Raw genomic sequence first — 14,093 nt, 5'->3', positions numbered from 1 at the left:
GAGGGTGTTTGGAAGTCTCAAGGCTCTATCCTAAATGCCAAGAAACCTTTCCTAGTTGGTCTAGAAGGTATGATTGAGTTCATAGGCAAGAGAAATATGTGTGGAGTTTTATTAAATATTATGGAAAACCTTCATAAGGGGAAGTGTTTAATCATTGTGAAACCTCAACAATGTGAAGTATATTCCTAAAAGGTGTAAGTCTTGTGTGTGTGGGTGTGGATTCTCTACATCAGATTGGTATCAAAGAAAGGGAGTAGTTCTTATTGAAGGTTGAAGGGAGTGAGACAAGATGCCTCTGAAGAATGCAGGCACAACAAGGGAGATCCAAGAATTGAAGGAGAAGAACACAAGGTTACAAGAGTACTATAATGCCCTCCTAGCAAGGCTGGAAGCCTTGGAGACTACTCAGAGAAGAAATGTTGATGTAGGGGATGTTAGTAAAGAAGAGGAAGGAGATAAAGAGTTCCATGAGGCAAAGGAAGAAACTGAAGAGCAGATAGACCCTGAAGAACGAAGAACACTCAGACTTCTTAAGGCAATAAAAGGAGACAAGTACAAGGTAAGGGGTGATATACCAATGTATGATGGTAGTTTTAAAGAGGAAGAACTTTTGGATTGGATAGCAGCAATGGATGCTTATTTTGATGGAGAAGGCATACCTGATGAACAAAAGGTCAGATTGGCAAAGACAAAACTCAAGGGACATGCACTCCTATGGTGGGATCATGAAGAAGCTAATAGAAGAAAGAGAGGAAAGACCAAGGTTACTTCTTGGGATTGGATGGTGGCTAAAATAAAAGGTAATTTCCTTCCTAAAGACTATGAAATTCAATTGTATAAGAGATTGCAAGGGTTAAGGCAAAAGGAACAAGATGTTAAGGCATATACTGATGAATTTTTAAAGTTGAGTATAAGGTCTAGTAGAGAAGAAGATGAAGTTGTTAAGGTTGCTAGATACCTAGGAGGTTTGAGATTTAATATTCAAGATGAGTTGGTTGTGGCTAACCCCAGTAATGTCAAGGAATGTTATCAATTAGCTCTCAAGGTGGAAGAAAAGATGAAGAGAAGACAAGATAAGGATACAAGAGGTAGAGGCAATAGCAATGGTAGGGGTAGAGGTACATTTTCTTCACATAAACCAAACAATGAGGAAGAAGGTGATAAAGGTAAAGAGCAGTCATTTTCTGATTTTAGAGGTGGTTTTGGTGGTAATAGAGGTAGATTTGGTAGGGGTTTTAACCAATTTTCAAGGAGATGTTACAACTATAATGAGTATGGGCATCCTTCTTTCAAATGTCCTGAGAAGGGAGCAACATCATCATCATCCTCTAGAAGGGTTGCATATGCTCAAGAGGAAGAGGTTAGTGATAGTCCAAAGGCAATTGTGTGTACGGGAGAAGTTGGTGAGTGTTTGATGATGAAGAAGTCCCTGTTGAAGACATCAACATGACATGAACCCATTCAAAGGAGAAATCTCTTTAGGACAAAGTGTAAGTGCAAAGGTAAAGTTTGTACTTTGGTTGTTGATTCAGGTTCAAGTGATAATATGGTTTCAAATGAAATGGTTGAGAAATTTCAATTAGAGAGGGTACCTCATAAGAATCCATATAAAGTATCTTGGTATAATGATGATATTAGTTTTTTGGTTAAAGAGCGGGCAAGAGTTGATTTTCAAATTGGTGAATACAAGGAAAGTGTTCTATGTGATGTTTTACCCATGGAGTGTAGCCATATCTTACTTGGTAGACCATGGAAATATGACAACCGTACACTCTACAATGGTAGGGAGAACACTTATACTCTTGATAAGAGTGGAGTACAATATACATTGTTGCCCATGAGTGAAGATGTTAAGGGTAAAGGTAATACTGTGATGTTTGGTAAGAAGACATTGGTTCAAGCCAAGAAATTTTTTTAAAAACCTACACAAGAGAAGGTGGAACACAAGGATAGCATAGGGGTAATGATTGGTTCTATTTGGTGTCCTGCTAAACCCACTCAGATTAGTACACCTATTATGAAAACTGATCCAAATCAGAGTGTTCTAGAGAAGCCACATGAACCAAGCCAACCGGTTCAAGTTTCTACATATGCATATACCGGTTGCCCACCAATGGGAAGGTTCTTTTCTGATCCTTATTGTGTGAATTGGATATCAGGTTCTTATCCTTTTTTTGTTGCAGGATATCAGATGATTCAAGGTCCCTTTCATGATGGATACTCGTGGGGCATGAGTTCTTTTCCAAGGGGAGTATGGTGCAGGAGCACCTCATCCCTTCAAGGGCCCATATGTGGGGCATGATTTAGTTTGTTTTTGTTTTGTTCAAATAAGGTCTATTTAGACCCAAAATGATGTAATAAGGCCAATAGTGCCAATAAAATGTAAAGGTTGAGTCAGTTGAGTCATATGTCCTGAAAATTGTCAAATTGCTCACATAGGGCCTAGTGGTCAAAACAAGTCAAAATGGCAATATCAAGGTTGTGGGGAGTATTTTGTGTTATTTTTAATTTTATAAAATTTTATTTAATTTTTTTGGGGTATTGGATGATCAAAAAGTACAATAAACCAAAAGTTGTCAAAAAGCAAGAAATGATGTCAATGCAACTTTTCAAAGCTGCTTGACAACATTTGCAAAAAGGTTGGTTTTGGGTGGTTATAGTTAGTTGGTCAGTTGGGAATCCTTATAATGCTATAAATATGGTGAAAAAACTCCTCAAAAAAATGTAATTCTGAGAATTGAAGTTTTTGGCAATAATGATAAGTGGTTTCCTTGCACATTTTGTGTTTTTCCTGAACTTTCCTCACATTCAGTCTGCAATTTGTTAGTTTTCACCATTGCTATGCATTTAAGGTTCATTAACGTGGTTTGAGGGTTTAATAAAATTACATTACCTTTCATTTCCTTCAGGTTTCATGTCATTTGGTCTTGTTTTGGCAAAGATACAATAAGTTCTCTCAAAATTGTCAAAGCCCAGAACTAGGGCAAACCGAGACAAAGATAATGCTATATCTTTTTGTTCCTGGTTGATCAAGCCACACAAATTGGTGGAAATATGTAATATTATGTAAATTATCATTCCATTATTATTTCAAGGTTCCATGATAGGTTTGCACATGGTTTGAGTCATGAAAGTGACTGAAAACTTGCCTCAGGAAGGTTTGACTGTCATAAGAAAAATACAGTCCCAATACAAGGTCAATATCTCAATATTTGACCATTGGATCTTTCTTATGTTTTGATATGTTATTCATACCCAAGTTGTCTAGAGTCCCACTGGAGAGATCCGAAAAATATGTCCAATTGAAAAAGTTATTCATCTCTGAGTGATCATGTGTCAAAGAGGCCAGTAAGTTCTTGTTTAACAGTAACCTTTTGTACATGTTGAGGGTTGGGTTAGAGTACACGGTGTTTGATAATTAAGGGTTGGTAGGAGTTTTGTGAGGGTGTGTGGAAGTCTCAAGGCTCTGTCCTCAATGCCAAAAAACCTATCCTAGTTGGTCTAGAAGGTATGAATGAGTTCATAGGCAAGAGCAATATGTGTGGAGTTTTATTAAATATTATGGAAAACCTTCATAAGGGGAAGTGTTTAATCATTGTGAAACCTCAACAATGTGAAGTAGATTCCTAAAAGGTGTAGGGCTTGTGTTTGTGGGTGTGGATGCTCTGCATCAAGGGGATAGGCCTAATTAGGATGCCTGTGGCTTAAGGGGAAGAAACTTTAAATAGGAGACACGTGGCTTAAGGGGTATGTTCATAATAAGATACATGTTAAAAGGGGTGTACATGACCTCGTAATTTCACGTACATACTTAGAATAGGAATTTCAAATTTAAGCATCTACAAATTTTGTAATTAGTCATAAATAAGGCACATCTTAAAGGGATTGGCCTAATTAGGACATGTATGTGGCTTAAGATGATCTATAGGCCTAATTAGGATGTATGTGGCTTAAGGGGACAAGCCTAAATTATAGGATGTATGTGGCTTAAGGGGACATGCCTAAATTATAGGATGTATGTGGCTTAAGGGGACAGACCTAAATTAGAGGATGTACGTGCATTTCCTAATTACATGTGTCTTAAGGGGACATGGTTGAAATTAAATTAAATTTGATCATAATTACTTAATAAATTGAATATATAGTTAATAGGACCTATTACATGTTATTTGATATATGGCATTTAATAATATATATAGTTAATAGGACCTATTACATGTTATTTAATATATGGCATTTAATAATATATATAGTTAATAGGCCCTAGTATGTTAAAAGGGGAATTCTCATAATAGTATGTTAAGAGGCCCGTATGGTTGTAATTAGTTAATTTAATGTACTTAGAATAGGAATTTCAAATTTAGCATCTATAAATTTTGTAATTAATCATTTAAGACACATGACTTAAAGGGATTGGCCTAATTAGGATGTATGTGGCTTAAGGGGATAGGCCTAAATTATAGGATGTATGTGGCTTAAGGGGACATGCCTAAATTATAGGATGTACGTGCATTTCCTAACTACATGTGTCTTAAGGGGACATGGTCGAAATTAAATTTAATTTTATCATAATTACTTAATAAATTGAATATATAGTTAATAGGACCTATTACATGCTATTTAATATATGGCATTTAATAATATATATAGTTAATAGGTCCTAGTATGTTAAAAGGGGAATTCTCGTAATAGTATGTTAAGAGGCACGTATGGTTGTAATTACTTAATTTAATGTACTTAGAATAGGAATTTCAAATTTAGCATCTACAAATTTTATAATTAATCATTTAAGACACATGACTTAAAGGGATTGGCCTAATTAGGATGTATGTGGCTTAAGATGATAGGCCTAATTAGGATGTATGTGGCTTAAGGGGATAGGCCTAGATTATAGGATGGATGTGGCAAGCAAGGGAAAGAAGAAATACTTTAAATATAGGACACACGTGTTTCTTAAGGGGATCATTTTGAATAAATAATTACGATTGGGATCCCTTTAAGACACGTGCATGTCCTAATTACATGTGTCTCAAAAGTAGACTTGGTCAAGTAATTCTATTTAATTTGATTGTAATTACTTAATTTAATATATAGTTAATAGGACCTATTATGCTATTTAATATATGGTATTTAATAATATATAGTTAATAGACCTCCTAGTATACATTAAAATGGGTATGATCATAATAGTATGTTTTAAGAGGGGTATAGTCGTAATTAGTTAATTAAGTAATTTCATGTACTTAGAATAGGAATTTTAAATTTAACTACAAATTTGTAATTAAACATTTAAGACACATGACTTAAGGGGATGGACGTATGTAAACAATATATGAGATCTTAAGTGGTTAAGTTGGGTCATAAGGGGTACATGTTGTGTACATAAATGTTAAAAAGGTGGCATTGTGTCCCGAGGGTCTATCCACACATGTGTTTAAACTAGATATATATGTCTTAAGGGGATGTAGGCCTAATTGGGACATGTGGCACTTGAAAGGGGATCAAACTATTTATTATGACATGTGGCTTAAAAGGGGAATGAGACATAGCTTAAGGGGACACACATACATGTTCTAATGTACATGCATGACCCCTTAGGAGCACATAATATGACCCCTTAGGAGACCATGTGATTCTATGGGGTCATACATGTACATGGTCTTGGAAGGGGTTGAATGCATGAGTCGGAGCACGTGTATGTGTGTGACGGGCCTTTAGGACAATATTTTGTTCTAAGGGGTCATGTGTGATCCTAAGGGGTCATGCATGTGGTCTAACACATGTGTGACCCCTTAGGACCACATATGAGCCCTTTTAACATCCTATACTTACGAGGATGGTAAAAGGGGTCATATGTGGTCCTAAGGGGTCACACATGTGTTCTAACACATGCGTGACCCCTTAGGACCAGATTATTACCCCTTAGAACACAATGTGGTCCTAGTAAAGGCCCATCACACACATGCACGCATTCTAACTCATGGTATAATATGGACATGGCTCAAACAAAATTATAGGACACATGTGGCTTAAAAGGGGAATGAATTTGAAAATAGGAGATGGCTTAAGGGGATACACGCATGTGTTCTACAATGTACATGTGCAACCCCTTAGGACCACATATGACCCCTTAGGGTGAACTGTGTGATCCTATGAGGTCATAATACACATATACATGGTCATAGAAGGGGTTGAACGCATGAGTTAGTTCACACGTGCATGTGTGGCAAGCCTTTCTAGGACCACATTGTGTTCTAAGGGACCGTCATATATGTGATCCTAAGGGATCGAGCATGCATATGTTAGAACACATGTGTGACCCATTAGGACGACATATGAGCAGGATAAATTAACATCCTAGTAGTTGGGGTATAATTGTATACCCCAACTAAGTTAGGATTTTAATATGGCTCATATGTGATCCTAAGGGGTCACACATGTGTTCTAACACATGCGTGATCCCTTAGGATCACATATATGACTCCTTAGAACACAATGTGATCGTAAAGGCCCGTCACACATGTGTTCAACCCCTTAGGACCATGTGCATGTATGACCCCATAGGATCATGCATAGTGTCCTACGAGGTCATATATGTGGTCCTAAGGGGTCATACATGTACAATAGAATGTGCATGTGTGACCCCTTAGGACCACATACATGGCCCCTTTGGACACTATGGCTGATCCTATGGGGTCATATGTTGTCGTAAGGGGTTGCACGTGATGTGATCCTATGTGGTCATAGGGGGTATATTGTATACAATTTAGATGTTTTAAATAGTTTTGTTTTTGTTGTAATTTTTTGGTTTTGGTTTTCATTTTTGTTTTTGTTTTGATCTTGTAAATTAAATGTTTCATTTTTTATATTTTTGGGGGTTCTGGTTTCCTTTCAAGGTTTTCAACATTTATATTAAATTTATTCGTTTAAAAAAAATCCTAATCTAATCAATTCATAAAAAAATTCAAACTAAATTTAACTAATTTTTAAACTAAAAACATACTTTTCTAATGAAAAAATAATTATTAAGCTAAAAATCATTTTTTTCTAACAAAAAAAATAATTTTAAACTAAAAATCATTAACAAAAAAATAAAAATTTAAGCTAAAAATCTATTTTTTTAACTAAGAAATTAATCTAAATATGAATTATTGAATAAAAATGGGTGTTGGCCATACCTGGAAGACTTGCAAACAGGTTGCTGGCAATTTTTGGGAGGGCTCCACTCCTTCAATTGGGATCCCATATGGAAAAAATGAACCCCATTTCGTTTAAAAAATAAATTATATTTTCGAAATGGGATCCCGTGTTGAAATGAAACGGGATTGGATCCCTTTCAACACTAGATCCCATTTCATTTCAACATGGGATCTCGTTTTGTTTTAACATGGGATCTCGTTTGGGGTTCTAGGCTCGAGATCCTGAGTCCCATGGGATCCCGTTTGTTTTAAGGCTCGGGATCCTGAGAGTAAACGAGATCCTGATTCGTCTCCTATTCACTCAATCTGATTTCCACTTTTTAACTAAGTCCAAAACTTCCACATTAAGTGGACACAACTTCTTGCACTTACCCCACCCCATTTTGGAAACACCATATAACTAGTTATATTATCTTGAGAGCTAACACTCTCTATGGTTTTTCCCATTTGGATTTTCCACATATAAAATCTAGTGTTCAATTTGTGGTCGTGTTATTTATTTATTCTGTATTTTCTATTTCATGTTGATGAGCTTAATTGATGAAATTGATATATCAATAAAAGGTTTAGAAATTGTGGGAATACTGATTCACCTCCCCTCTTAGTATTCTGGTCCATTCAACCTATTCAACAATTAGTATCAGAGCTTTGGTCCCTTTCTTGATAGCTTAACCACTTGATGGAGATTCTTGTTGGTTGAATCATTGCATCGATGGGTATGACTGAAGAATATCATCTGAATGAGGAATTGCAGACATTTCTTGAAGATCTGGAAAGTGTGGAATCAGAGAATGAGGAATTGAAAGAAAATATCAGAAAAGAAAATGAGTGTGTAATGAAGGTACAAGGACAAATCTAGAAATTCAAATTGAGACATAAGGAAGTTAACAATCAGTTGAAGCAAGAAAATGAAACCGTTTAAGATTTGATGTAGAAGATTGAGGAGGATAACAAGATATAAGAAACCCTGAGAGATTCAATCAAGTTGAAAACCAAAGAATGTGAGAAGCTAGAACAAGAAGCGAAGAAGTTGAAGGAAAAAAATAAGGTCCTTGATAGCAGAAAATTTTTGGAAGATTTGACCAACATGTAGAAAGCTCATTTAGACAAGACTGGACTTGGATTTTAGACCGATAAATGTTTAAATCAGAATGGCAAAGATAAAAGAAAAGAAACTAAGGTGGAATTAGAGAAGAAATTAGAAGATGCAAGCAAAACCTAGAATCGAAGATCTATTGTAAGGAGACTACTAATTCAAAAACCAAATGCACAAAGGTACCCATTATTTAATGGTTATTGTTTTCAATGCAATAAAATTTGTCATAAGGCTAGAAACTGTAGAAGCATTCAATGTTACAAGTGCAAGAGGTTTGGTCATAAAGAAAATTACTAAATAAATCATGTTTTATGTCATAATCATAATCCGGTTAGAGCAAATAAGGTGAATAATAACTTTCATGGATATTTTCATATATGCAATGGTTATGGTCACAAAGCTAATTAGTGCAAATCTAGAACACATTCAATCAATTCAATGCAAAGGAACATCAACTATTACAAGTGCAAGCAATATGGACATTATGCCAATCAATGGAGAAATGAAGATATGGAGAAGTCTACTGAGAATAATATGGTGAAGACTAATGAATCAAAGAAAAAGGAAGTTATGGTATGGAGAAAGAAGGAGGTGACTAATGAGAACGAGCTTGATATACTGAAATCTAGTGCAAGCACGTCTTCCTTCGATAATTGAGTTTATTGCTTTAGCTCAGGTGGAGTTTTAAAAAGAAAATGTTAATGTCTCCTCTTTTGAACTAGTTCATGTCATTGGTTTGGCATGACTGTGTTAGTGAAGCTATCTTGTAATTCAAGGCTTGTGCTGTTGTCATTGATAAGACACTTTTTGGTAGCAAAAACCTAGAAGAAATTGGTAAATTATATTTGGGATTTTCAGATCATTTCTATCATTATGAAAGAGAGAATTGTTTAGAAAGCAGGAGCATAAATCAAAAGAGCATAGATCAGAAAAGCAGATTAAGCATGGATTTGAAGATGATTGTCGAAGAATCAAGCAGTGGAAGTTTTTAATTAATGGAAAAGGTTCGACTAGATGAACTTGACAAAGAGAAGATTAGAAAAATGGAAACGAGTCTAAGAAGCAAATTTGTGGAAGGTTAAATAATTAAGTCACAAAGGAATGGATATATGGAGTGAGTTTATATGGTTCGATAATGAAGATGCAATCAAGTTAATTTTGAGTTGTGTGTAGAATGAATGTATCATGTTGTATAAACCCTATTTCATCACAAAGGATATTATTTCAATTGTTACTGGCTTGTGTGGAAATGAGAGTGTACGTATTAAGAAGATAGTGAAGAATAAGGAGGTTAAAACCTTAATTGGTGTAACATGTGATCAACGAGTGTTATTCATCAACAAAATTTGTGAGGTATGTAGCATATGGAATAGCCTATAAAGTTTCTTTAAGAAATAGAGAAGGTTCAACTTCGGCTATTGTAGTGTATGTTGCACATAAGATTTCTATGGAAGATGCTATGTTTGATTTGTGTGATTTGTTAAAGGATCAACTATTAGAAAACATCAAAATGATAAAATATCAAGATTATCCCTTTCGGTTTGGATCATTGCTTCTATGTTAGGATATTTATTGTCTAGGATCCCTTCCGACAAATGAGAATGTGATATGGGAACCTAGAGTCCCAGTTTCTAGGCAAATTTTTTGATATTTGAGTGGGTTGGATAAGAAGAAGATATATGTAATTCTTATTTCAAATTGTTTCTAGATATGTGGAGTATTGGTTTGGTATCCTTGGCTACCAGTTTAGCTAAGAAGGGTTCTTCCTCCAGAAAGAGAAAAAGGAAAGAAATTGTGCCTACTAGTTATTTGTAATCTAAGAAGTGAAAGAAGGATCAGAATGAGGAAGACATTGGTTTGATTGAAGATTTAGAATCCCTTGTGGCTAAGGGAGAAGTGATTGTTGTAGAGAAGAAATCCAAAGTATCTAAATGTAATGATGATGAATCTAATTTGTTGGAAATTATTAGTAGAGAACATGGAATAAAAAAATTTGAGAAATCCAGCTTACTTCTATTAAGGTGGATAGAATTGAGAATATCTTGATAGATTATTTACTTTGAAACAATATTAAAATTGAAGATGTTAGTGATGTGCTTCCATAATCTTTGTCTGAGTTAGTTAAAGAGAAATTGATTGTGCAACCTATTAGAGTAAAAGACTCAGAAGAAGAAGCTGATAATATGCAGAGTATGTTGGAGAAACGCAATGATGCACAAAGGGCTTTATTTGAGTGTATATTTAAAATAAGAGTTTGTATCAAAAATGATAGCAAAGTTTACAGGTATTGTCTTTCATGGCTAGCTGCAATGGTGAAGCATACAACAAAGATTGAAGCTATAGAAGAATAATTAAGTTCTTTGGGTAAGTCATTTTCTTTTTTGAGTGATAAGGATGCTGAACAAAGGAAAAGGGTAAATTCTCTTTAGGTTGATTTGTTGTTTTGGTAAAGGCAAAGGGAAGACTTTGTGAATATTTGATGGAATGTTTGTTGAAGCTAAATTGGAGCACTCTTTAGCATTGCTTAGTGTGGCAGTTGAGTATGAGAAAAATCTATGTCCTCCGGATAGATTTTCCCATGTTTTGATGTGTCGGTGGAGTTCAGGAGTTTATCTATTAACATCAAGTTGGCTATTCACTCTTGGAAAGTTCTCCTTCCAGAGCTTAAGGAGAGGTATAAACAAATTTTTTAGAAGAAAAGCAGTTGAGAATCCTTTGGTTGGTATACAATTTTGACATCTTTTTTGTAGCTGAAAGCATTCATTTCTTTTCTTCCTTCTTTTTCTTTTCATCAAAGGCACCCTTTGTCCATGATGTCAAAGGGGGAGAAAGGTAGAATAAGGAGATATATGAGTAAAGGGGAGTTATACGAAGATATGTTTCTAGGTTTATTCTTTTTGAGATGTTTTACCATCAATGACAAAAGGGGGAGATTGTTGGATTTGTGTGATTGTTTCCATTGATAGTGAACCTGATAATCCGATTAAGACAGGATATGGTATGTTGTTGTTAAGTTGTTGGAAGCAGTTTCGGTATTGCAAGTCAAGCATTAGTTGAAGATAGGTATGTATGTGATATTGTAAGCCATAGATGTTCTACTAGAGTTATTTCCAAAATATCCTCTTCACTGGAATCCTATATTGTGCTTATCTTGGTTTGTATCTAGTTCAGGTATCAATTATAAGAGCTTCGATATCATTGGTATCAATTACATTAGTTACATCAGTTGTATTGGTTGTATCATGCATAAATTTGTATTGGTATCTGAATGATTATATACATACATACATACATACATACATACAAATATATGTATACATATGTATATATGTATGTATGTATATATATAATCATTCAAATAGCAATATAGATTTATGCATGATACAACCAATACATATGTATATACGTATGTATATATATACATCTATATATATATATATTTGTGTGTGTATGTATGTATGTATATATATACTTATATATATATATATATATATATATATATATATATATATATATATATATATATATATATATATATATATATATATATATATATATATATATATATAGATATATCTATATACATATATATATTTATACATATATGTACATATATATACACATGTATATATATGTATATGCATATACATGTATACATATATATATATACATGTACATATGTATACATGTATATATGTATATGTATAAATGTATACATATATATCTATGTATACATGTATATCTATGTGTGTGTATATATATATATATATATATATATATATATATATATACATGTATACATATAGATATATATGTATACATGTATACATATAAATATATATATATATATATACATGTATACATATATATCTATATGTATACATGTATATATATATATACATATATATTTGTATATATGTACATACATACATATGTGTATGTATATATATACACATACATACATACATATATATGCATGTATATATATATATACATACATACATCTACATATACGTATACATATGTATATATACATATACGTATACATACATATGTATATATATACATATATGTACATATATGTATATATATACATATATGTACATATATGTATATATATACATATATATATGTACATATATACATATATATGTACATATATACATATATATGTACATATATACATATATATGTACATATATACATATATATGTACATATATACATATATATGTACATATATACATATATGTACATATACATATATATATAGATATGTATATATATAAATGTATATATAGGGCAAGTGCAAGGTAATGAGTCACAAATTTGCGGAAGTCTGCGCAATGGAAAATGCACTCTTAAAAATGGGGGCCCATTTTCAAAAAATGGGGGCTCGTTTATGATTCGGGCTCCCGAGTCGAAAGGTAACGGTGGCCCGAAGCTAAAATAAACGAGCCCCCATTTTGTTCTAAAACGGGGGCCCACTTCTAAACAAAACGAGGGCCCATTTTTAAGAAATGGGCCCCCATTTGTAAATCGTATTTTACCCTTTTTTTCGGCAATTTTTTTCATTTTCACCCTGGAAGTGAAGTGAGAACAGGAGATCAAAAATAGGCCCCCATGCTATGGATTCCATTTCAAGCCTCCACCACTATCCTAGGTACAGATTCAGTCATCTATTTTCACATTTCATAATTTTCTTGTATATTTTTCCTGTTTTTTGTGTATTATTTAGATTTTTTTGGTATTATTTTAGTATTTTTTTAAAGTAGCCTATAAATAAATTTGTTTTTACATTTTTAAATTCTTAATTTTGATCTTTAATAGTCTTCAATAGTTAACCCTAAACCCTAATCAACAAATTTACAAATCAAAACCAAACCTAGATAGTTAACAAAACAAAATATCAAATTAGATATCTCAAAAACATCAAAATGAAAACGAAATCGAAACAAAAACGAAAACAAAAACCAAATCGAAAAAAATAAAAAATGAAAACGAAATCGAAACAAAAATGAAAACAAAATCAAAATAAAACTGAAACTAAATGGAAATCAAAACCAAAACCAAAACCAAATCGAAACAAAATCAAAACGAAAAAATTTAACCACTTCTAGCAAGCCACCATTCCAATTCCTTAAATTGAACATATGTACCAAAATTGTTCTTAATCCTCATTAGGCAATACAAAAGTTACCACTATTAGTATAACCTTAAAAGTAATTAACATTACTCTTCAAATTTTAGATATCAAAGTTTAGGCTTAGGTTTATGCCATTTCATGGCATAAAGGTCCTATTATGGTCCTATTATGTCACATGATGCTATAAAAGGACCAATTATGGACATATTATGCCATGATGGAATAATATGTCCTATTATGCCATGACATTGCATAATGGGTCCATAGTTGGTCCTATTATATCATGTCATGGCATAATAGGTCCTATTATGCCATCATGGCATAACAGGTCCATAATAGGACCTATTAAGCCACAACATGACATGTTTTCTCGAATTGCCAACTTCATCATCTAATTCATCTCCAACACTGAAACAATGTTAATTTGACATGTTTACTTAGTATGATAGGACCAATTATGGACCTATTATGCCACGACATTGCATAATACATCCATAGTTGGTCCTATTATATCATGTCATGGCATAATAGGTCCTATTATGCCATGACATTGCATAATAGTCCACCTATTATGCCATCATGGCATAACAGCTCCATAATAGGACCTATTAAGCCACAACATGACATGATTTTCTTGAATTGCCAACTTCATC

At 33.4% G+C, this 14,093-nt stretch overlaps 1 protein-coding gene across 1 annotated transcript; it reads left to right on the top strand.

The window, feature by feature from the left end:
• Positions 1–289: 289 nt before the first annotated feature.
• Positions 290–1,918, top strand: LOC131876114 (uncharacterized). The gene is made up of 2 exons (XM_059220902.1): positions 290–1,403; positions 1,533–1,918. The coding sequence occupies exons 1-2, from the start codon at positions 290–292 to the stop codon at positions 1,916–1,918; spliced, it is 1,500 nt and encodes a 499-aa protein (XP_059076885.1).
• The last annotated feature ends 12,175 nt before the right edge of the window (positions 1,919–14,093 follow it).

The sequence above is a fragment of the Cryptomeria japonica genome, chromosome 5, assembly GCF_030272615.1.
Source record: "Cryptomeria japonica chromosome 5, Sugi_1.0, whole genome shotgun sequence".
NCBI lineage: Eukaryota > Viridiplantae > Streptophyta > Pinopsida > Cupressales > Cupressaceae > Cryptomeria > Cryptomeria japonica.
Note: the sequence above shows the minus strand (reverse complement) of the source record. Positions and strands in the feature narration are given on the sequence as shown.

Bases quoted from the DNA above. Each gene is read 5' to 3' on its own strand.
- LOC131876114 (XM_059220902.1), top strand. From the start codon at position 290: ATGCCTCTGAAGAATGCAGGCACAACAAGGGAGATCCAAGAATTGAAG. The intron at 1,404-1,532 runs GTGAGTGTTTGA...TTGTTGATTCAG, and splicing joins TGTGTGTACGGGAGAAGTTG to GTTCAAGTGATAATATGGTT.